This window comes from Chaetura pelagica, unplaced genomic scaffold, assembly GCF_000747805.2.
Source record: "Chaetura pelagica isolate M959 unplaced genomic scaffold, ChaPel_1.0 scaffold138, whole genome shotgun sequence".
NCBI lineage: Eukaryota > Metazoa > Chordata > Aves > Apodiformes > Apodidae > Chaetura > Chaetura pelagica.
Window position 1 is genome coordinate 4,172,854 of NW_009954215.1, and position 24,181 is coordinate 4,197,034.

Consider the following 24,181-nt stretch of genomic DNA (forward strand, 5'->3'; position numbering starts at 1 on the left):
AAAGAGCCTCGTGTTAGGTGCTTCATTCTTCTGAAGTTCAGCTACCCCAGGTGATGGCAGTGTCCCTGTCACAGGGCTGCTACAGGGTGCAGGGCTTCAGGTGTCATGAAATGGGAAACCCTTGCAGTGTGTTACCCTTTGAAGGCCCACTACCCTCTATGGGAGTTTTGGCAAACAGTTAATTACTACTTTATTTCTTTTCTGCCTCCAACTTTTAGTAATAATCATACTTTAAAATTACATATTTCAAGCTGCAAACTAGTTGCATTGCTTCCAGTAGGTGTCAAAGTTCAAAGTCAAAATTTTCTTGCACAGAGAAGCAGAAATGTGCAGTCCTTTCTTTCGTAGCAGCTGGACTTGTACTAGTTGTTCAGTCTGTGTGGGTATTTTGTTTGCAATACGCAAAATCCCAGTGCTGTACAAAGGCCCAAGCTTTTCCTTCACAGGTGCACTGTTTATTGTACCAGTAGTTCCTAGCTACTGTATTCACAATACCATGAGAGAGGTGAAGAAGCTCTTTATTTAGAACCTAATTCAGAAGGGTTCTTAAGCATGTGCTTGTGATTCCAATGAAATTGCTCATGTACATCAGTCATAAATAGAACTAAACCTTAGAATTAGGCTTAATTAGTCCTTAAAAGTAATTAGAATGAACGACTGCCTGAATTACATGCTACTTCTTACTGAAAACAACCCTTATCAAAGCTCCATCAACTATTAAGTCTTTTTAAGTTGATATTGCTCTGCACAGTACTGTCCTGCATGATCAGCATGAACAATTTAACTTGCAAGAACTATTCCTCCAGTTTTCCTCTTGAAATCCTGAACTTTTTTTCTTTTGTATTCTGAAACAAAAATAAGATGCCTCAATGAATCATTTCCTGCTTCTGCATAAAAGACACTGTAGGCTTTCTGTTCTACATGTATGTAAATTCTGTACAAGTCTACAAACCAGCCTGGTGCAATGTTGAGCTTATTTCCAAAGCCTTACAGTGGTGTGGGGGCTGGTGACAGGCACAGCAGTGGGAAAGAGAAGGAAGCTTTGCAACTTCCCACAAGAATGAAAGTCAATACATTGGAGCAAAATACTTGGGTGCAGCAACTCTCCTCTATGGTTCTCCTTATTTTGAATGCTAACAGGTAAGAAGAATCATGAGATCACACTAAAAAGGTATCTGCTATGAGTTGTAGGGTACCTCCAGAAGACTAGTCTTTATACTCCAGAATTCTTTATTTTTTTTAATATTGCTTTTCATTGTGGAAATTAGAATCTCAGAAACTATGTATTTGTTTATAAGCCTATTCTGGCCTCCAAAAAATAGTGTTACAATCACAATTCTGTTCTAGGTCTGTGGGCTAAATTATCTGCCATTCCTCTTGGTTTTTCAGCTCAACACAAATGTTAGCACACAAGCCTTGAATTTATTCCTAAAGCCCCTGAACTAATGCATCAGAACAAACAAAACAACCCTTAAGGTGACCTACTCTTGAGGACCAACTGAGGACAGTTAGCGAGACTGAAAACAGCAGCACTGTACAGTGATACTGGGACAATTTAACAGATTCAGTAATTTTAGGTCACCTTTTTCTTGTCACAGGGCAAAGATCTCACTGTGCTGCTTGCTTGGCAACTTCCACAGGCTGATACATCTTTTAACCGTTGTGCACGTAATTACGTTTGAAGGACATGTTGAGCCCATAGGTCTCGACAGCCAGAGGATAAATGAACCAATAGATAACTCTGACATTGCATAATTGTTAAGGCTCATTGCTTCTTTCTCCAAAAATGAAAACCACAAATGTGTCATCTTCATAATAATTTTAGAAGTTCCTAGATATTTTATTTGAAAGTGACTGAACACTAAAATTTAGGTCTTATTTATCAATATTAATTTCATGTGCTGGTGAAGTTTTATTCCTCATAGAAAAAAATGTTGTCCTAGAAACATGACATCACTGCATAAATTATAAACTTCCTTCACAACAAGGTTCATTACTGAGGAACAAAACCACTTACTTGAATGTGGGTTCACCTATGCTATATTCAAATATATAGATGCTAATACTAGATTGTTCTGACAAAAAAAACCAACAAATACCTACAAAAAAACCCCACAGCTTATCTTTTAATATAAATATTTAGAATAAAAAGATACCTTAAACTAGTTTAGTCTAACTGGGTTAAGATCTGAGAGGAGAGCTTCACAAGTCTCCTGTCAAGCAACTTGCATCCTTTTTGTTATGAAAGACTCTTCACTCTCCTAGTTCTTACTGCATTTAAAGGAAACACAGATTTTCTGTAATGGGAAGCATGAGCCTTTTCTCCCCTCCCTGAGAGAGAAAAAATAATTCTTTTGTTGCAATTTCTGCATCTGCAAGAGATATTTTGACAGCAGTTAGAAGTGTCTCTGTGTTGTATCTATGGCTGCTCTTCTGAAATAGCTGTACAGAATCCTTACAAAGCCCAGCACAACTGAAGGGGATGTTTCTGAAAGGCTTGTACAGCTGAACCTCCAGCAATTTTTCCCATCCTTTTTATTTGTGAAGTTGAAGTGACCTGTTCTTTTAAGAACTAGATACAAAGTCTATGAAGTGATTACAAAAATGATTCCTTTGAAGATACACTATTTACTCAAGAAAGAAAATGAATATAATTTCCTTTCCTGCCATTTGTTAAAATACTCTCTTCATGCGTCTGAAATGCAGATAATAGTTTAAAAATCAGATGTTACTGGCAATTGATGTAAATTGTGTCATGCTTGTGTCTTTCCAATGGTAGTTTGTTTTTTCTAGAGTTCTAGAAAAAAACCTGTAGATGTATTGGAAGTTGGTCATATTTTTATTATCATTAAGCAAATGTTTCTATTTTTACTTATTTAAACACAATTCCTTCAGTTGTCAAAATAAAAAAAGACCTGTTCACTCCTCCAAAGCCTAATACCTCTACGTAAAAAATGCTGTAGATAAATGTGACATCCTAGCAGGAGCCTTAACAGCTGACTTAACAGCAGAAATACTAGCTTTATATAGTATTATCTATTAATAAAAATATATTTCCACTCAGCTGTGGCTTTGCTGAATATTGACATTATACAAATATGTCTCAGCAACATTCACACAAAACCACCCTAACCTTTATGGGGCTGTGTCGAGCATCTCTGAATACAGAGTGAGTTTATGCTGTTTCATGTCCCATTGTAGCACTAGAATCACTTAAGATGAGGGATTCTTACTACTTTCTGTGAGAATTTCTCTTCCTGTTTCATAGAGTACATTCCCAAGAAGTTTGCTATGCAGAGAAAGTCTCCTAGTACTCTTGGTGACATCCCTGAACAACCCTTCTCCCTTCCTATTGCTACAGGTGGACTGAAATGCCAAAGCCCCATGGTACTGCTGAAGAGACCTGCATGGAAGGGCTGCTGAAGTCCAGTACAAGCAGCTCAAGAAGAACATTCTAGGGCCTCATTTAAGAGCTCAGCTAAGTAGGTCAAGAGAAGTAAGCAAGGCAGAACTTGTGGATTCATGGTGTTGATTACTCACCAGCCCTGCATTGTCTGGTCTGTCACTTGGTGTTTTAGCAGTAGTATCTCTGGAAGACTCAGTTCTTTTATCTGTTTGCAAAGACCCCAGGTAGTCAGGTGGTGGGAGGACAACTTCACCTTTTTCCACAAGATTTACAGAACTAACACTTCGGATTGGTGCAGGGCTGCAAGACAGAACCCAACAAATAGCATTTTCAGTTCCTCCAATATGTATTTCTCACTTACCTTTAGTCCCAGGAAGGCACAAAAGTGCATGAGCTGGAAGTTAATAAAAGGTGCAATCCCACTGAAGTCAGTGGGACCCCAGTTAAAGCTGGGTTAAAGCTAGTTCTTGGGTCTTTGTGCAACCAGTAAAACATGTTAATGTAATCAAGGCATCATGCTACAGACAGTTAGAAAGCAGTTACTTTATACATTACTGATTAACAAAGAACATGAGCAGAAAAATAACATTTTTAATAAATGTTAGGGAAGATGTGGGCATTTCTGAAAGTCCCACACAAAATGTTACCTTGGCACTGGGGCAAATGCTTTTTCTTCTGGTTCTTCTAGTGGTCTAGTATATGATGATGGAAACCATCCTCTTCTGTAATGAGAAAGTTTTTCAGTTTCGTATAAAATTGGAAAGATCTTTCAAAAGACAACAGTGGACAAAAAGTAGCCTTAATGAACTGAGATTTAACTTTTAAAGACCCAGTTTCTGATTACACCTAATTAGTGTACAAAATCTCCCTAAAATGAGTGCAGTGATGCACCTTACAGAAAGACTGCAGGTCCCTAGTCAGTGATTGCAAGCAAACATGGTGGAAAAGCATGTACTAGTATCTGCTAACAAAAGCTGATGAGACTTTATTTTTCCTTCCTGTTCAAATTGGGTCACATACTGATTATCTTACACTTTAGTTGAGTCGTGCTCCCCGTAAAGCCAACCATCCTTCTCCTCAGCTACCAGAAGTGTGATGATATCCCCCTGTGCAAAACTGAGCAACGTCTTGTTACTTCCAGCAGTATGTGGGAAGATTGTCTTGACTTTTTGCCTTTTCATTATATTTAGCCCCGTGGCGACAGAAGTGGAACGCAACAAACTGGCATCATCTGAATTTTCTATCGAAAAAAGAAAAACAAAGCAGATAGAAAAGTAAAATTAGCCACAAGCTAACAAAAGTAAATGCAATTATTAGTCTGACAGGAAAAAATAAAGTAGATCAAGGAACATTGAGGTGCAAATGAAGTTCTGAGACTTTGTACTGCTTGGTTTGCACTTAGACACCTCTCAATTATCTGCAGTGTTTCTTATCACCATGAAGTTCTAGCATGTGCATTTATATACATAGACACGTCTCATCACAGTAAAGCTGGCAGACTTTAAAAGCTATGTAGGTTTTATCTTGCAATTTCTTTCCTCTTTTGCCATGAGAAATGCTAAACATTCACAGCTGTAAAAGACCTCTGAAAATTTTCTATTCTAAAAAAAGGTAACTGTGTATGAAGTCCAACATTTCATTTTCAAATGTGCCCAGCACTCAGCTGGACACATGAGTGTTGCAGACACTTGGAACTTTGCAGACACCAGATGTTTACCAGAAGACAACGTAAAGGAGATATCAACCTTTTACATTATTTGACCAGTACAAGATATTGTGAATGCATTTTTAAGGAAGTAATGCTTGAATTGTTATTATCAGATTGAAGAGTTTCTGCATTTCTTATGTTGTGATCTAGAGTTAGTTCTTTCCCTTCCTTCTCTATAGCAGAGAAAGTACAAATTTATCTATATTAGAACTTAGAAAACAAATCTGGATAGGATTTTACAATTCAGGAAAGAAATGCAAGACTGTGCTCATTTTGTCCCATGTGCATTCTTCCCCAAGTGCTACATGCCTTTAAAGCCAGCCAGTAATAGTAGTTTATTTGTGTGCACTGAAACAAATAACTCAGATGTATCTTTTTCAAAATTACAGAGTCCATTCTTCTGATAAGATGGGAAATCACAAGAACAGTTAAGCTGGGTTAATCAGAAAGTGATTAAAATAGAATGTACCTATAGCTTGGCATGAATTTTACTGCAAAAAACCCTTCCTTAGAAAAGCCTTATAAAGATATTTTTCTACTCCTCTGTATGTCCTGGAATGTAGATCATCATAGTATTCAAGAAGTCCTAAGATCATTTTTAACACTACAGTATGTAATTTACACTTAAATAGCTTGCAAAGTGACACTCACCTGCTGAATGGTTTAGTTTTTCAGAAGAGCTCTTCAGAACCGTGGTGGGATTGTTAAACATATCAACAAGAGGGCTGGTGTATGCCCTGCCCTCAGGAGCAGGGGGCACCTTGGATGCAGTTTCATGATGGTGATAAAAATCATTTCCGATCTAGAATCACAAATTAACAGAATCACAATACTGAGGAGACAGTGACAACCTATTTTCAACATGAAATTCCAGAAAGCAATGCTTAAACATTCCCAAATAATATGTATTTAGGCCCATCAGCAAGTCCTCATGTTCCTATGAAATTGCTGATAAAGCAGTTTGTAAGAGGCTTCTTCTATCCCTTGATAAACATTTGTGAGTGGGGAATACTCTCATAGCCTTTTTTTCCTCAAATTGCAGTTACACCTAGGTAATATCCAGAGTTTTTTTGAAGTTTACAAATCTAATTTAAAAATTCAACAACTAAATGTAGGTGACACAACCTACACACAAATAGGTAGAATTTAGATTTAACCTGTATTCTAGTATGCTAATAAGAATCATGGAGGGAAGTAGGAGAGAAAATAGAAAATGACATTTTGTTTTACATTTATATTGAAATACTGAGTATGTAAACTTACGGATAAGAAGGAAGGTAGGAGATGGAATGGTTAAAACACAGTCATGAGGCTGGGCTCTGCAGAAAAAGTCCTAGGCACCCAAAACCCAAGCCTTGTCTGGATATGCGCTTCTGCCTACTACACTGTATTTTTCCAGTTGCAGAGGTTCAGCTTAATGATTCTGCTTTCATACCCAACCCCAGTATTTTCCAATAGGTGCATTATAGGTTGGATCCCAAATAGGTACAAAAGGAGCTAGTGAACCCTCCCTGCTCCCCTTTACAAGAGAGAACCTTAACCATCAATGAACGTACCAGGGTATTTCTCTCTATCATGGGTGAAGGCTGGGGGGTTCCTGACACTGGAGTGGAACCAGGTGTCCTTATTTCATCTATCATCATTCTGACTTTTTCAGGCACTTTGGTGGCATCACTGCATATTTCCTGCCACCCAGGCAGCTTGGATTTTAGGAATTCCGCACACTGCAACCAAGTTTAAAAGGAACTTGTCAAAGAGAATGCTTTTTCATAAAATTGCTCAGAAATACTTGTTAATTTTCATTATACCAAAATAAGAACACAAGCAAAAGAGAAGTATTTTCAGGGATTTTAAAAAGAGATAACTCTTTGAAACAAATAATGAGATAGTCCTTTTTTCAGGGCCAGATACTGGCCATACATTTTTTTCTTAATAAATGATTTTAAAAAAATCACAGTAACTATTGTTGCTACAAGACATTTAAGAGAATACTGCCTTGTAAACATCTTCTGTGAACTGATCACAAGTCTTGTTTGGCACTATGGCCTTTTTTAGCTATTTATGGCAGCCTCATATTCATAGTGAAAGAGATACTTAAGATCTCCTATATAATTAGATGTGAGGAGTTTCATTTCTGTTTACACTCATGCCACTGACCTGCATGTGATAGAAATGCATGTGCTGGGTAAAGCTGCAGTGCTTGTCAACCAGAAAACAAAACCTTCTTTTTTCTTCAAGGAGAGCTTCTCTGCAGCCTTCTGCAATAAACCTCTGAATATCAGACTGTCGAGAGCTCACGGTTTCCAAATACTAAGGAAAACAAGAAAAAATAATCACATGCATTCTCTGAGTTTTAGTTGGTACTAAACCCAATCACTGAAGCAAACTCCAAAAGCCTTGGAAACAGTTTTTGGAAAGGAGGGTGGGGTAGGGTGGCTCTACTTTCAAGTCTCTCTCTTTTCATGCACTCACCTACTTACCCTAATCTCATCAGGTAAATGTGCACTCTCATTAAAGGCAATCAACAGTCTGAGGATGATGGGGGGAAATGAGGAAAAAGACAAAACAGTCCCTTAGCCTCTAAATAAAATGCTGCAGTAAATAAGAATATGACAGCAAAGCAACAACTCTGCTGACCACTAAAAAATTAGACTAATTACTTTCACCTCCTCCGTAGCAGTTACATTCACTCTCACAAAGCTATGATGAATCTGCTTCATTGTAGAGAGGGGAAAATGAGTTACTAAGACTAAACTATATTTGTCTGAGGTTATAAGGATTGATGGCTAAACTGTGGATAAATGCTAATCCTTGAATTCTCAGTCCAATATCTGTTATGAGTGCATGTTAAATAGGTAGGAAGAAATAGGAGCTAGTACGATTTATGCTTACTGTACTTTGTTATGAACAAAGCTTTATTTCAAAAGGAAATTCAAACAGGAAAATTTGGAGGAAAAAAAAGATATATGCTACCATGAAATAAAACTACTGTGCCAAATAAAAATAAAAGTATTTTCTGAGATACAAGCAGAATATGTAGTTAAAAGTTTCTCTTCATTGCCTTGTCATTTCTTACTCGGCCTCAAGATGGCAATGCTGTCTTAAGATCAGTAGAAAAGGTTATAAAAAGTGTTAAGAGATGTTGGTATTTGCCTATTTTGGGAAAATAATTCATAGCAAATTACTACTGAATTTGCATAGCATGGCTGGCTCCCTGTGTAAACCTCTGCATAGAAGTGTAGTTACAGAGGTACTTAAAAAAATAAATTAAAAAGAATTAACCAAGTAATGGTCACGGGATGAAGCTAGAAACTGAAGCAGAAGGCTATGAATATGTACAGGAGAGCATTACAGAGCTTAATTTCAACTGGAATACATACTCTAGGAATGTCTTTAATATAAAACAACTTTGAGGAACCAAAAATGCATGTTCTTTGAAACTGTAGAATTTAACTGTTGCCCAAAAATGTACAGCTGAACTACATGTATTAGCTAATAACATTGCATATACAAAATAGGTGGTAAACTTCAGAAGTCAAGTTTTAAAACAGACTCAGATGTGATCCGTAATAGCTTAACATTTCATTGATCAGTTCTCATACAAAAAATGAATAACTTAACAGGCATTACACTCACCTCCATTTCTTTATGCTCGTATTTCATTACATTTCGTGCTCCTTGGCTTTTCCTTCTGATTTTTTTCAGCTCAGCCTGTGACTTCTCTAAGGAATCTAATTTGCTTCTGTGTTCAGTTTGGTACCTCTTTAAAGTTGCCTGCAATGAAAGCATTTAAAACCTCTCCTAATGCAGTCAGCAGTGTCACTGGGTAAGTGACTAAAAAGCATTACCATAATGGATGAAATATCACTGGTACACATCAAATGACTTGCACAATTGCTTCTCTCAACTTTAGTTAAAAAATGCTACTAAGTCATACATTCATTTCCTTTTTAGCTCAAAATAAGCATGAACATTTTTGCCATGTGTATATATCTAAAGCTCAATTTAACATATCAATTAACTGTTAAGGAACAATTTCTGAAAAATTGTTTGACTAGCAATAGATCAATAAAATGTGACTTTTCGAATCGAATGTACTTACATTCATATACTTTACATCCAGGTCTGTTTTCTTTTCCAGTTCAGATATAATTTCTTTATGGAATTTTTTGAACTTTAAAAACAAACAAATGGAGGGATATTAAAAACTGGCAAAAGTAATAATTGCAAAAGGAAATATTCTTCTAAAATTGTGTAACTTACACTCTCCTCTAGACTGTCATTAAGTTTCTTGTGTGTTCTTGAGATTTCGATGAGAACTTGGCCTGTGGATAAACATATAAACATATTTGTTTCTTTCATAGAGTTCTGAAGTTAGTTAACAAACTGCAGTAATAAAATATATTTAACCAATATATTTATTAACTAGAAGGTCTTTAAGAGGAATGGGAAATGTCTTGCTCCTGCTCATCACAGCAGTTTAAATAACTAACTAGATCTGGCCACAGACAAGCCAAGAAACTCAGAAGTTATAATAATTAATCATACATTATTATGCAAAAGGGACATGGAGTGCCAGACAAAATAAATACTTCCTTCTCTCAGAATAGCTTGTATTGATTTAGTAACAGCCTCTTCGCTTGCCAAGTCAGAGAATAGCACACAAGAACTAGAGATAGTTGTTACAATCCAAATAGCTGCTATCCATTTTTAGTCTGAAAGTTAAATCTTAATGTTTATTAACTAACCACACCTTCAGAATTAAGAAAGTAACCTTTCACATTCGTTCACAGCACACCTGCTGAAACAGATCTCATGTTTCTGCTGGTTTATTTCCCATGCTGTTTTGCCAGGGATTACAGCCTGGCTGTACAGTATTAACAGCCAAGGAGGAGCAGATTTCTCAGCATCCTCCTAACAGTTCCTAAATACTCCTATTATGCTCTGCTGTTTTCCAGCACAAAGTTACACAGCTTCCTTTTCACCACCAGCAGTTAAAAGCTGAACTGCTTCATTTTGCTTGAGGAGGATTATGGAGGAAAAACACCTCAGTGCTTTTGGGTGTGGATGTGGGTGCAAACCAATGTAAACTGTGCCTGTTGTGGCCCTGCCCTGCCTGCAGCCAGCCACACCACCCTGCTCTGGGTACAGACGGCCACATCATCCCTGCTCCCTTCTTTGTGCTGGCACTGACACACCGAGTGTGTGCCAGTCTTGTCTAGGAGATTGCAACATATTGCTGAGAAAAGCAGTTGGAAGTGTCCTGAACTGCCCAGTTTGACTTCATCCAAATTAGACCTTGTAGACCATTGCCAGATCCCAACCAGGAGTTGTTACAAAAGAACCTGGAAGTGCTGGGTCCATGATAAGATTCCTGACGTGTAGGCATCTGAAAGTCTCAACTAGAGAGGTGGTTTACTGTCATTCCATTTCAATGGCAAGAACAACAGGGTCAGTTCCATGGCTGGCACACTGGCATGCCTCCTCCAGGAACTGATCTATTCTAGTCAACCTTGCAGTTATCCTACTGTGGAGCATTTGCTGTACAGGTGCTCACAGTATTAAACCTGTGGTAGTGCCTTACCAAGCTACACACAATTCTGGAATTCTGATTACATATCCCTGGTGAAGTCACTGCAAGGGGCTGCTCTGCATGTCCCCTCCTATTTGTTATCTTATGTAATTCTCTGTTTCCTTTCATCAAAGGGAAAAAAGAGAAAAAGCTGCATTAACTGTTCCACACTTTGCTGCTTTGCAAATCTTGTTTTCTACCATCTACGTTTCTGAGTTAGTCAGCAAAGCCTTATCATCCTGTAATGCTTCACATCCTTCAGGTGCACAATAACAGCTCCCAAGAGGTGCAGATAATTAAAAAAAAAAAAAAAAAAAAAAAGAGGCTAAATAAAAGGAATGGCATAACTTTTAATGAGAACTTTCTCATCTTCTCTTTTCTCAAAATCTCCCCAGCCATCAAAACCTGTCTCCCCATCGTGCATCCTAATGTTTTGGTAGCCTTCCCAGACAATGGAGATGCATTCCCATAGTGCCTAGGTATTCATCCTTCCCCCTCCTTGCCTGTCATTCTCAAGTTATGACATCTCTACATTTTAATTTATTTGAAAAGAGAACCTCATCTCCTGTTTTGTGAAGCAGTATTACACAGCAGACATTTCACGAAATAATGTAAAATGTGGACCTGCATTATTGTTTATGGGGAAACAGGCAGTTGAGGAAGAAAAACATGCATCTCTCCTGACTTTTCAGGAATCCCTCTTCATGCCCCAGTCCCCACCTCTGTGTCTCTTTGCACTACAGGCAACTTGGAATCAGAATACAATGAGGACAGTCAACCCCTTGATTAGTAAGAAAAAGCAATTCTCACTCTGGATGGTAGATAGGAAAGACAGATGGGTTAGTTTTGTTGTTTGTTTTTTTTAAAATAGAGTTTATCTGAGTCCTGTGCAGCCTACAGAGCATCCTGCTTTTTTTGGTTTGTATTTAAAGTTGCTGGTGGCTACAAAAAGATAAATACTCCGAGAAGCAGAGGTGCTACAGTAATTAGTTGCTCATATGTAACAGAAAAGTAAATACAATGTAGTTACATAAACACTTGAAGTAACGGACATGAGCAAGCCACTTTGTTATTTTAAGGCTGTTTAAGTGAATGCACTTCAGTCCATAGTGTTTTTGTTTCACCAAACTCAACTGAAAAGATACATTTGAGATTGTAATGGCCTTTTAAAATCAGAAGAATGTAAACACTTGTCTGCAACTTAAAAAGAAAAATAAGTGTTGAAAGAAATCAATAAAACATAATCAAGAAATACAGATAAAACTACAACGTTTGGTTTAAATACACAGACTAGAAAGCTATTTGGGAAGTTACAGACATTCCGGGTGAGTGTTGAAATGGCTATCGAAATAATTGCCCTTAAAGAATTTTGTTCCTTTTAAAATGAAGTTATTCTCTCTCTTGGTGAAAAGCATGTTGTGAGGATGGGCTGCCAGAGCAGTGCACTGAGCTAATCCTTGGCAGCACCGAGGCAGCGACCCGAGGGCTCCAAGTACTGACAGACACCCAACAACGCCGGGCATTGACTCAGCGCTCGCAGGGCTCTCACCCTCCCTTCCTCTGGCCGGCCCTGCCACCACAGTGTAAACGCTCCACAAAACAACCCATTCACCTGGTGCGTCAAGAATGGAAAACCTGACGCTGGGAGGGTGTTATTTCAGTCTCACACAGCACTTGAACTGACTGCAGCCTTCAAGTCTTTAGGCTTTGAATGCTCGGTGAGAAGCAGGTTTGTTTCATCTTTGTTACACAGAACACTGCCCAAACATGGCCTGAAATGGAGAGAACTTTCAGAACTACATTTCCTTCCAAATGGTTTCTGCTGGATTATTTTCCAAGTTTGTTCTAGAGTGTTCTAGAAGACTTTTAAATAGCACTTTTAGATATCAGGGACAGATCTCCAATTGCATTCATTTTCTTTCTCTCTCAACCAAAGCCTCCCTGGATGCTGCACATCTGGCAAAACCCATTTTATGCTGGAGCCTCCCACTGCCACTGGGAACCCACAGGCACTGTATGTACTGGCCCACCCATCTAATTTCCTCTTTCATGTTTTGAATCAACATTTGAAGACGTAGTAAGCACACTCTGACCTAATTAAGATTTAAATTATACTTTAAATTATAGGTCAGATTCTGCACTTTGAATAAATAGAGAACATTTTAAAAAGTGAACACATACCATGGTCTTTTATTGCCAGTTTAAGATAATGAGTTTGCCACATATTGATGGCCCTCACAAATCAGAATTATACAAGGAGGCAAGTTTTTGTAGAAGACAGGAAGGGCAAAACAACCCCTAGCCTACATGTAACACTGTCCAAGTGGAATGGAAGTTGCACAACTTCAGTATTGTATTTTGAATTAAATTACAATGGGGAATGATAGAAGAGCTCTAACAAAGACAATGGGTTACTCTGAATTAATCACAGCATAACCTAAGGCCATGCTGTACTGTGCAGTAATTATTCATCTTTAGAAAGGTACAGAAAAGTAAAAATATTCTGCTATGCATTAAAGCTGCTCATGATCAGGTTTTATATATGAGACCTCATAATACACAATAACCAACTACTAACCTTGTCATCAGTTACTGGCAAACCCCAAAACTACCAAATGTAATGACATGACTAGAGTGCATGATAGCAGACCACTTGTCCAATTTGTGGCAGACATACTGTAAACTTAAACTAGTTCTAGGCATCATATTATGCAGTGAATTAATAAACCAAAACCACCAGTCTTGATGAGAAACATACCTATTAAAATCCTTGCCTTTTAAAAATACTTTTTTTCTGCTTTCCATTCCCCCACACCCTGAAGGTGTTACCTTTGTGACTAAAAGAGTAGAGGTACATTAAATATTCACAGATTTGTTTTAGAATACAAAAAAATACAGTTTAAATGTTCATGATTACTTGTTCTGTTATTTTGCTATTACCTTCTAAGTGCACTACAGGGAAGAGAAGAAACTCTTTCAGATAGGGGTTTTGGGGGAACATCTCAAATATCATAAATAATACTTCTTATGTATGGTTCTTGAAACCATGCTGTGTGGTACAGCTATGTTCTGAAACATGAGCATGAACAGTAATGCCAAGTTCCATGGTAGATTTATTTTAGTTTCAAATAGGTTCAATGCACGGGGAGAATGACCTTTTTAGCTGAAAATTTAGGAATTTGTGGAATATTTTTAGGCTTAACAAAAGCTGTTGGTTAACAGTTATTTCTCCATATACAGTACCCCATAAGCAAGAGGACATCCTTTAAAAACTGTCTTCACAGTGGATGGAAATCAAGGAAGGCAATTTCTAACAGAAATACTCATTGTGAGTTACACCCCAGTCTCACTGGTCATGCTGAGTGACTGTACTGGTTAGTTATCTTTTTAGCTTATGTTGACTGCTCTTATGAGTAGACATCTAGAAGAATTAGTTTGAGTTCCAAACACTGAACTCAATCAATAGAATTCTGTCATAGAAGCAAATATTAATATCTACAAAATTGCGTAACATTTTTAAACACTGTATAGCTACATTGGAATTGGGAAAAGTATTAATTGTATCACCTTACTTGAAATGTAATTCAGTTTTGTTTTACTTAAAGCAGGTCACTCTTGAAAAATTTCAAGTCTATTAATAGAGACTCAGACTTTCTTAGATGTCTGAGAATGGACAAAATGCTTAATTATATTTATCTCCTGTTTTCCTATTTTTTATTCAGTGCAGGTCTAGTAACTTCATGTCTTAGAGTAGTGAAACCACATAATTATTCACATTAAACAAGAGAATGAAAGGCTGAGTCAAAGCAACACACAGAGACAATGTAGTTCAAGTGTATCATTAGCTGCAATTTCTGTCAAGATGCTCTCTCCTTTTTCCAAGTTACCCTTTGCCCAAAAGAAAGGCATTCATGACAAGGGAAAGTTAGAAACAAAGTCCTTTGAAGCCAGTAGCCCCTGAAAGGTAGCAATATAGGACAGTTTCAAGGGAATACAGTACAACAAATAAATATGATTGAACAAAACACCCGCTAAGCCTCGAATTTGTTACATTTATCATTCTTTCATAGGAAGGATTTACTGCAGAAGGATTTAATTTTGCAAAAGATGCTTTAAAAAAGGCTTAATGTGAAAGAACAAAATAAAGAAGGATAAAATAATGTAAAACTTCCCAAGCTCTAACTGTACTTAAGTACAGTTAACTGTTGCTTCTAATACAATTTGTCCAGAATGCTTTAAAACATCCCCCAATCTGTAGAATTAATACTAATATGCACATAAATCAACAGGACTAGGTCAAGTCTGCCTTTCCTTGCTGCATGAATGAACATGAAATAGGAAGCAAGAAGTAAATCTCTCTGTAGTTCATTTTATAAAATGGCATTGACACATGACCACTGAATGTCATTTAATGAAGGTGACTGCAGAAGGTGAGTAGAGAAAAGGGGAAAGAGATTTTAAGCCCACTATATATGCTAGATGTAATGCCTTGAAGCAGCACCTCCAAATAGATAGGTTCATGTTTTGCTAGAACACAAAATACATAAATAAAAGTAACATGTAATAAAACAGAAATAGAAGAAAAGAGAACATTACATTCTAAATAGCTTTATCAGATCAAGTTTTGTTTTAAATTTCAGAGTTCTCACTAAAGCTGTGAGCAACAGATATGTTCCTGCAATATAAGAAGCAATTAAGTTAATTAATTTAAAACAGATTAAACACAGGTTAAATGAAATTAACACAACCTCCATGACACAATGGCTGAAATCTGTGTATTCATGTACTAGTCCAGTAAAATAAAATCCAAGTGATATTGATTAAGAACCATGAGGAATGAAGTTGAACATTGTGATACTATTGGACATAAAAACAAAATGTGAAACTCAAGCCTCATTTTGCAAAAACACGTCTGTCTATAACTTCGTAGACAGACAGGAGTTGCCCTGAAATCAATGACCCTACTTCACAGTACTAAACAGTTGAAAATACATAAAATATAAAAAGTAGTCCTGTTAACAGTGTGTGCTGTCAAAGTTGTTTACATTAGGCTCCCACATAAAATAAACTGCAGCAATTATTCATCTAACGTACAAACAGTCTCCTGCTTTCAGGCCCCCGTTAACTATGTGAGCATTTCACATGAAGCTGCTTTCAAAGCATAATTTCTCATCTAAAGTTAGCTCACAATATTTCAAGTAATTATCTGGAACTGATTTAATGCTCAGAGTTAAGAGGTTTCAATTACTAGACAGCTCAGTTTTATAACTGTTTTTTTTCAGAAGTTCCATTACTTCTAAATGTTGTACATCTTTTTAGATATCTTAGTCTCATTGACACAGAAGAGAAAAACAGTCTTCAAAAGTATGTAAGATCCTGGAAGATGCCGAAGTCTTAGTATCTTGCCTTCATGTCCAGACAAAACCAGTAAGCAATAAACAGGATTGTACAAGACATTGTTGCTAATTTTGTAAGCATGTAGTTGGATAAATTGCACTGGTGGTGACAGCTCAGCTATGGCCACCACCTACTCAAGGACCTCTGTCTTCTAGTCACAGGCTTATTACATCGTGGAACTGGCTGGAGAATTAATTCAGGACAAGCTATGATTGCTGGGATTTTACCCCAAATGATTGTGTATCTCTAAAGGGAAAATTAAAAAGCCTAATCACCAATTCTTAGCAGCTTAGCTGTATATTATTTGGAATAAAATCTCCTAGAACACATACTTGGCAATATTCTCTTTCACACTTCCCCTGTTGCTAGATCACACGTTGCTCACAGTGTGAGGAACATAATCAAAGAATCCTGCTATTCGAAAATCCTTTTCCCATTTCACAATTAGACAAACCAGTGATGGGATAGAGCACAGTTCACTCCTGCTGGAGTAGCCTAGCAGCTCTTTTTAAAAACAGCATTTTGTTTTGAAGTTCAGGATCAAAATTACATAGTGAACTGTTCCTTGTCCTAAAACTGTCGATGATCATGTATAAGAAAAGTGTGTGACTGCATAAGGAAGTACTTTCAAAAAACAGAATTAAAATTATTATTTTTCTTTAAAACTTCAGAATATTTGGTATTAAAAGATACAAAGAACTCCTCAGCTCTATATCTCAAAGTCCACCATAGTTTATAAAAAATACTCAGTTAAACCCAAGGATCAACTTGCTTTTAAATATACTTTACTTAGACTAAAATTAATGCCAAATTCTTTCAGCTTGACACAAGTGATTTTAAGTACTGCAAAATTCACACCATGGAGTGCACGCTATAAATTGGGCAGCGAGCTGTTCATAAATTAGCTATTCCCACGTAAGACTTTACAAGAGTGAATACTTAAGATACTATCAGGGCTATTACAATTTCCAGTTACTCAGGGTTTTGTGATACTCCTATTTTATAATTTTAAACAGAACAAAGATTAGCTTACATTGTATTTGAATAGGAATGTGAATTTGTTGCAGTTTTAGCAAAGTTCAGTCTGCTAGTCTAATTCCCCTTTCTCTCCCAAGCTGTTTTGATCTCTTAGATAAAAAAAATTCAAATTAGAATTCTTTAAACCAACTATATCAATGTACAGAAGTTAAGTAGCATGAAATATTCACCTTGTTTCAGATGATTGGCAAGCATAGTAAGTCATTTAAATGTTAAAAAAAGGGAAGGAAAAGCATATGCCACATAAATGATGCAAACGTGTTTTTCCACCCATTACTCCATTACTAATATAAATGAAGACTGCCACAGGCATTTATTTTTTTACCCTAACATATGAAAACATAATATATTAAGGCATGTCTGTCAGAGACTGATCTTTCATAGGGCCTTGAAAACCTTATTTACAATAGGTTTTCATGCTTGAGCTGCCGTGGTGTAATCCCGACACAAGTCGGGTGCAAAGAAATTAAGTTACAATACAGCCACAAGCCTGAGCTTGCCTGTATCAAGCTCTGCTGGTTTTAGGCAGATTAGTTAGGGAAGATCATACAACTGAGCTAATCTCTGTTTTTCAGCAGGACTGGAACAAACAAATCATGCCAAACAGCAAAAACTGAAATTCCTTATGTGTTTCCAGCACTAGAGAGGATATATATTTAAGTTATCATTATAAATGTTACATGAAATTCAATATAATGCAAGGAATCACTGCAATTTTTATTACAGTACTTAGGAACTGCCACTGGGTTTCTCAGTCTTAGGTGTGTCCAAAAAAACCCCAACAAAAACCCCACACCCAAATTAAGCCAAAAGTTAAAAAAAGAAGCATTTTTCTCAGAAGTCCCAAACACCTGGCTGCTTCCCCTCCACCCCCTTAGGGAGGATAATGACATCTACCACCAAGAACAGAGTATTTTGTTTAGAAAAAAATCCATCAGGAAGAGCTGACTGTACATGCAAAATACACTCAGGCCTTTGGTTAAAGGATTTACAAGCTAGTTCATATATGATGACACTTTCCTCACAATGTTGTAATTTACTTTCCATTTTCTAGCCACTTCTCTCACTGAGAGGACAACTATATGTATTTTCTCTACACAGGCTTATTTCTTTGCCAACAGACAAATCTGGGCATAGAAAAACCATTCTTTGCTAAGCACCATCTGAGAGAGAGAGCAGCCTCCTGCCTGCTGTCCTGGCCCCAGCACCCTGTGACTGATCCCTGGTTGGGTAAGTTCCAAGAGCTGCCTGGGGACACACCCCCGCTGAGCATGCAGAATGCCTGGCCTCACGCTTCCAAATTACTCCTTTCTAGACACAAACAGGAGAAGTTTAGGGCATCCTTTCCAGGGTTTCCACTGCAAGACAAAAGATGTCTTTGTCACCTGTGAGACTCACATGAAATGTAAATGTTCCACTACAGTCAGAATGTCCTTAAGGATGCCCTTCATGGTACTATCACTGTTTTCTCAGGCCTCTGAGGTACAGCATGAAGATATCAATTAAGTACACACTCACTGGAGGTGTTCTGAATATCAGATTTTTCCCTCGAGGCTGTGTGGCCACATCTATCATTATGGATTTTCTGTGCTAACCTCTAGTCAGGGTACACAAGTAGGAGGTGCAGAGGCACATGCCATGGTGTCATAGCTGAACGTGCACTAACGTCTCCCAGGGAACAGCACTGCCGGTGCTACCTGTGACCTGTTAAGTTAACCACCCTGGGAAATTCAGGGCTGTAGACTGTAAGAGTGTTGTATCTTATCACTGACTAAAACCAGCTACAGTTTACAGGTTGCTGTAAGGTAAAAAAAACCTTAAATCGACTGAGAAATGTGACCAATTATCTAGAATATAATCTGAAAATATAACTGGGAAAATATCATTAAAATCCTATGGATATCTGTCTTGTCTTCTTCCCCTGGTGCTAGTATTCTGCAATTGTTCCCAAAGAGCTTTGTGTATTTTCATATTCTATTCCTCCCTTCAGCCATTTATAGAACCAGAAAATTTGCACCTTATCTGGAAGTCTTTGGAACAGAAGTTACAACAATGTGATTGTGTATAAAACAAACTCTTTTTTCATAGTCTTGTAAGAATGAAAGACAATATCAATTTTTAAGCATCTACATTCTTTATGTTGAATAACAAATCCATTTCTTGTTCACTTAATTTCTTTGTAGGAACCTTTCTGGTTTTTTTATTTTAGCAGGGAAAGGTTATAGAACTTAAAAACAACAACCAAAATATCTTAAGACAACACCTGTTTGTTCAGTTTCCTTGTATGATGCCACCTGATCACTCATTGCCCACGACATGTTTTGTGGCAACTTTCTTCACTGATTATTTATTGCTTTGTGATCTTTATTTGTTAATTACAGTTCTGGATATCAACATAGTAACAGTATCTCTTGCCTTTCTTTTTGGTTTATTAATAGCACAGTGCCAAGTATTCTCCACTGTCCATAAACATTGCTTGCAGGAGCTTTTGTCAGGTCAGTGGCAGGGCACATGCTTATGAATGTCTGAATAGTTAAATTTATTTATAAATCAGTGAATGTATACAGCTTTCAATAGCTCTCCAATAGGTGATCAGTCAAATTACTTGATGTGGAGTCAAAATTTACTCTTAGATTCTTATATACAAAAAGTTTTTCTTTCTTCTAAAAGATTTTTATCAGAAGTTTGCACATAGAATACTGAACATCAAAAACCATGGTACTGATTCTAGAGAAAAAAAAACCTGTCAGTAGCATTGGTTTGGCTTACTTTAACCTTATAAATGACCTTGAAAAGTAAAATAATTAATAATGGGAAGTTTCCACTAATTCAGTTACTGTTTTCATCAGTAGAAATATATCCAGAGAGGCTGGCTTATCTCCTTCTAGCTTTCATAGCAGACTGGAGGTCTTATAGAGCACAAACACAGAAGACAGAAAATCTCCCTCCTCAAAAACACACTACTACTTTGTATTTCCTTGTAAAGATAGCTTTCTGTGGACTTTCCTTTTAGAATAAAGTAATGGTGTGGCTTCTGCCAATGTAATTTCATTATAAATATAGTAGAAGAGTGTTTTTTTAATGCTCCATAGGAAAAGCTGACCTGATAGACTAACTGCTTCAGCTGCAGCCTCTAAGCTATTTTCCCAGAAGTTTCCACTGATGAGGTGCTAAAGGGGTTCTGTTGTTGGTGGCTCACTTCCTCTGCCTTTGTATCCAACATAACCTCTTCCAAGAACAGAACATTTGTACTACGGAAGAGACAACACTGCTGCAGTGAGAGGGCATCACAGGTACCTTTTCATTAGCCTAAAGGTGCCAGCGAGGGGAAGGGTGCTGATGTCATCTTTCTAAGACAAGTGAAATAGGATTCCAGCCAAAAGGGTCAATGAAGGAAACCAACAACTCAGACCCTTCCACTCTCTTTTTGTTTATTTAAATTGAAGTGCAACTAGCTAGAGTCATCCTCAGTGATGGAATTTTCTTTTTTTGCTGCTTGGCATTCTCAGTTCTCAGTGACTCTCAAGTGCTCTATCACAGAAGTAGCAAGAGAGAGCTATAGCTCTGAAAAGTACCTGCTCAAGTGGAAAATGTGCTTATTAATCAGGAAGGAAATAGGCTGGAATGAGAAATACTTGCAAGATAGTGTTTTAAAATGATGGTATTGCCATACATGACAGTCTATTTTTCAGCAAGGAGATATGTTCTTTTTAGCAAAATCAGAATTTTCCAATACTGTCTTTTAGACCCTGAGCACATCCTATCTTTTCTGCATGAAAGGTTTATCCAGTTCAGGGCTCATCCTCTGTCAGACAAGAATTCCACTTACTACACTCAACATGAGAAGTTTTGGGGTTTTTTCCTCTCCACCTCTCCCTGTTTTGTGACAACCACAACACAGCAATCTTTTAGTTCAGTGCTTGCTTCTCAAGATTACCTGTAGTGGTTTTAAATCAAAAGATTTCTTCTGAAAAGAACCCACATTTTTTCAGATTCTTACATTTCAGACTATAAATGAGCATAAGCTTTCACATACCTGTTTCCAGATAAGTTTTAACGGAATGAGACTGTGAAAAGGATAAGCCTATGACACAGAGTAAACTTTAAATACATTACCAGTCTTGGTTATATTATGGAAGAGATTTTCTGATTTTCCTTTAGACATGTTGAACTCGTGCAATTTAGTTCCATTGGTCAAGACCATGCAATGTACTATCTTGCTAACAGTTTGGCTTTTTATAGTTTGACAAGGAACAAATAGTTTACACTTGTCAGTTTATGAGCAATAAGCTCTAGGTACAGACCTGTAATGTAACTGTGGGGTGACTGCTACAGATACTATTGCCACACAACAAACAAATTGGGACTTTGCACCCACAATATCATAAATGAGCTGTAACTACAGTAACTGGCAGGTGCTAAAGAGGACATCTGTGAAGATGTGAGTAGTATTCACTGAATGAGCAGGAAATAACTTCCTCATTCCTTGAACAAGTGAAGGCTACAAAGACAAATTCAGGTTATGTTTGTAAATGTTCCAAGTCTGAGAAACTACAAGCATGCACATGTAGGGGAAAAAAAAAATAGAAAGAATGTTGACCTGAATCAGCATATCCCTTATTGATAAGGATTTATTATGAATACAATATATTCCACAACTTCCTCAATTTACTCATTTTAAGTTTGTCTGTATTAAAATAATTCAGAGAGCTTCAACCAGACTTGAAAGATACAAATACTTGGCACAAATGCTCTGAATCTGATGGAATATCCAGGTTTCCATTTCATTCTTGTTTTCCTCTTCTGTTCCGCTTTTTGTCCCACTTTTTCTCTGCTCTCTATGAATTGTACCCTCTACTTCCAAAATCTTCTTTCCCATTTCTTTTCCATTTCTGTTTTTACCTTTCCTATGAGGTCAGAAACCATTTCACTGTCTCATTACAGGAAGACCTTGTTCTGCATTTCCTTATGAGAAGGAAAGATTAACTGCTCTTTTGATACTAATCTTTCCAACACACTTGGCAGTAAATATGTTCTAGGTCACTCAGCAGGTCTGTGTTTGAACTGTGAAATGACTTGATGCAATATTCCAGTATTCCATAAATTCTAAGGAATATTGTGTTTTAGCTGTCTAAGCCTTGGAGTCCTTCTGTGATTAAGTGCAAGAATTTAATGCAGCACAAGTCTATTTAAAATAAAACATTATTTTTTATATGCCACTACTAAAGGTGAAGTTGCTACAGGAAAGACCTGAAACCTTGGTTCCTGCCTCATTAGTCTGTTCATTCACTGGAGACATTCAAAACCCACCTGGATGAGTTCCTGTGTGATGTACTCTAGGTGACCCTGCTCTGGCAGGGGGGTTGGACTAGATGATCTCTCGAGGTCCCTTCCAGCCCCTAAGATTCTATGATTCTATGATTATTTGGAAAACTAATTTTATTATGAACCATATCTGCAAAACTTACAGCTCAGAGAAAGGGGAAAAGGATGGAATCTTGTTCTAACACCTTCATTTACAGCCAAATGTACCCAGTGACTGATGTGTGAAGCACAAAGCTAATGGAGGAGGCATGTACATTTGAGATAAGACAAAGATTATTAATTGGCACATATAATTTCCTTTACTTCTGCTGTAGAATGAGGTAAAAAGTCAGCACTGTGGATTTCTGACTACTATGCAGTCTTGCCATCCACAATCCTAGTGTCCTCACTGTGGTTAAACTGGTACGCTGGGGGCGAGGGGCAGGGAAGGGGCTTGTTTATTTTTATACAGATTAGTTTCAATCCTTATTTTAAATATTTACTTTTGTTGTTTCAAATTGTTATTACTCAGATGTAAATATGTACATTTTTCTGGTTTTCCAAAGACCTAAACACTGGAAAACCAGACCACAGTATCTCAATTTGTTCTCAAATATTAAAGCATTCCAAAATGCTTTAGAACTTGGCCACTGTTGGTTTAGTTACTTCATTGGGAAGAGCCAGGATGATGTCTTAAATATTAAACGTATAACAATCTCCTATTGACATCTGTGGGAATGTTCCCATTGATTTCAGTCAATACAAGATACAGGAAGAGGACTTACGATACAATTTTAAACAGGAAAAAGTAAAAAGTTACAGAAATATTCTAAACATCAGGTTTGGATAATGCACACATAAAATTAAGGAAATTGCTCCTCTCTGCTTCTTTTCCAGTCACTTTTAGACTCTGGCTCTTACAAAACAAACTAGTGTGTCAGTTCACTTGACGCTCCAGAGAATAGACAAAAAAAAGCAGTTTACAGACTTATCACAAAACTTAACTGATGGTTACTGACCTCTTTCTTGGCAAAGATAACAGTACTGTTATGCATGATAGAGCTGTTAGTGGTCAATAACATATCTTTTGGCAAGTCTTAATGAACTCAGAGAAAAGAGAATTCCACAGTGGGCTGGGCCTACAGTAACTCCACTGGGGTTAATAGGTCCAGGAATGGAGCAATTCACAGCCAAGTTTGATCTAGTCTTTACACATCCAATACTACTTAAAATACTAAAAGGTGCAGTAAATTCTTCTTTTTCTTTCAAAACAAAGATACTTTTAGAGACATCTGAGGTGTATCCTGTTTCTTTGCTAAACAGGTCAGTACTGTAGTCCAGCTTCAAAACTATGAAGCCTTTTTCAAGAAAATGCAAATAATCTCTCACAAACTCCTAGCAACACTGTCCTCCCTTTTCAGACTTCACTGGCTTTCCTTATCTCTAAAGTAAGTGTTCTATAAGAGAGTATGCTGGAAGAAATCTAGAGTTGCAGTTTTCCTTAAACTTAAAGACTTTTCTGCAGTAATGGTTTAAGTAGAAGATGAACAGCAAGCAGTGTTAGAGGCCTGACCCTGAAGAAGGTCATGTTTTCTTGATACAGTGTATCTAAAAAAAGGTTTATAATTGCAGGGAAGAATTCATAGTTAAACAAAAATATATTTTCAATCACAATTCTGTATTGTCTCCAATAACAGGGAAGGACAGATATTTTCACAATTCAGCTTGAGACTCTCCAATTATAGTATTTCAAACA

At 37.2% G+C, this 24,181-nt stretch overlaps 1 protein-coding gene across 1 annotated transcript in view; it reads right to left on the minus strand.

Moving 5' to 3' along the window:
• BAIAP2L1 (BAI1-associated protein 2-like 1) overlaps positions 1–24,181 on the minus strand; it is a 30,123-nt gene that overhangs the window by 806 nt on the left and 5,136 nt on the right. Inside the window, exons 3-11 of the mRNA XM_010003259.1 lie at positions 9,378–9,439; positions 9,217–9,288; positions 8,751–8,888; positions 7,272–7,424; positions 6,671–6,838; positions 5,766–5,916; positions 4,439–4,646; positions 4,054–4,128; positions 3,541–3,706 (exon numbers count right to left, since the gene is read on the minus strand). Of these exons, the coding sequence (XP_010001561.1) occupies positions 3,541–3,706; positions 4,054–4,128; positions 4,439–4,646; positions 5,766–5,916; positions 6,671–6,838; positions 7,272–7,424; positions 8,751–8,888; positions 9,217–9,288; positions 9,378–9,439 (1,193 nt within the window). The remainder of the gene's footprint in view (positions 1–3,540; positions 3,707–4,053; positions 4,129–4,438; positions 4,647–5,765; positions 5,917–6,670; positions 6,839–7,271; positions 7,425–8,750; positions 8,889–9,216; positions 9,289–9,377; positions 9,440–24,181) is intronic.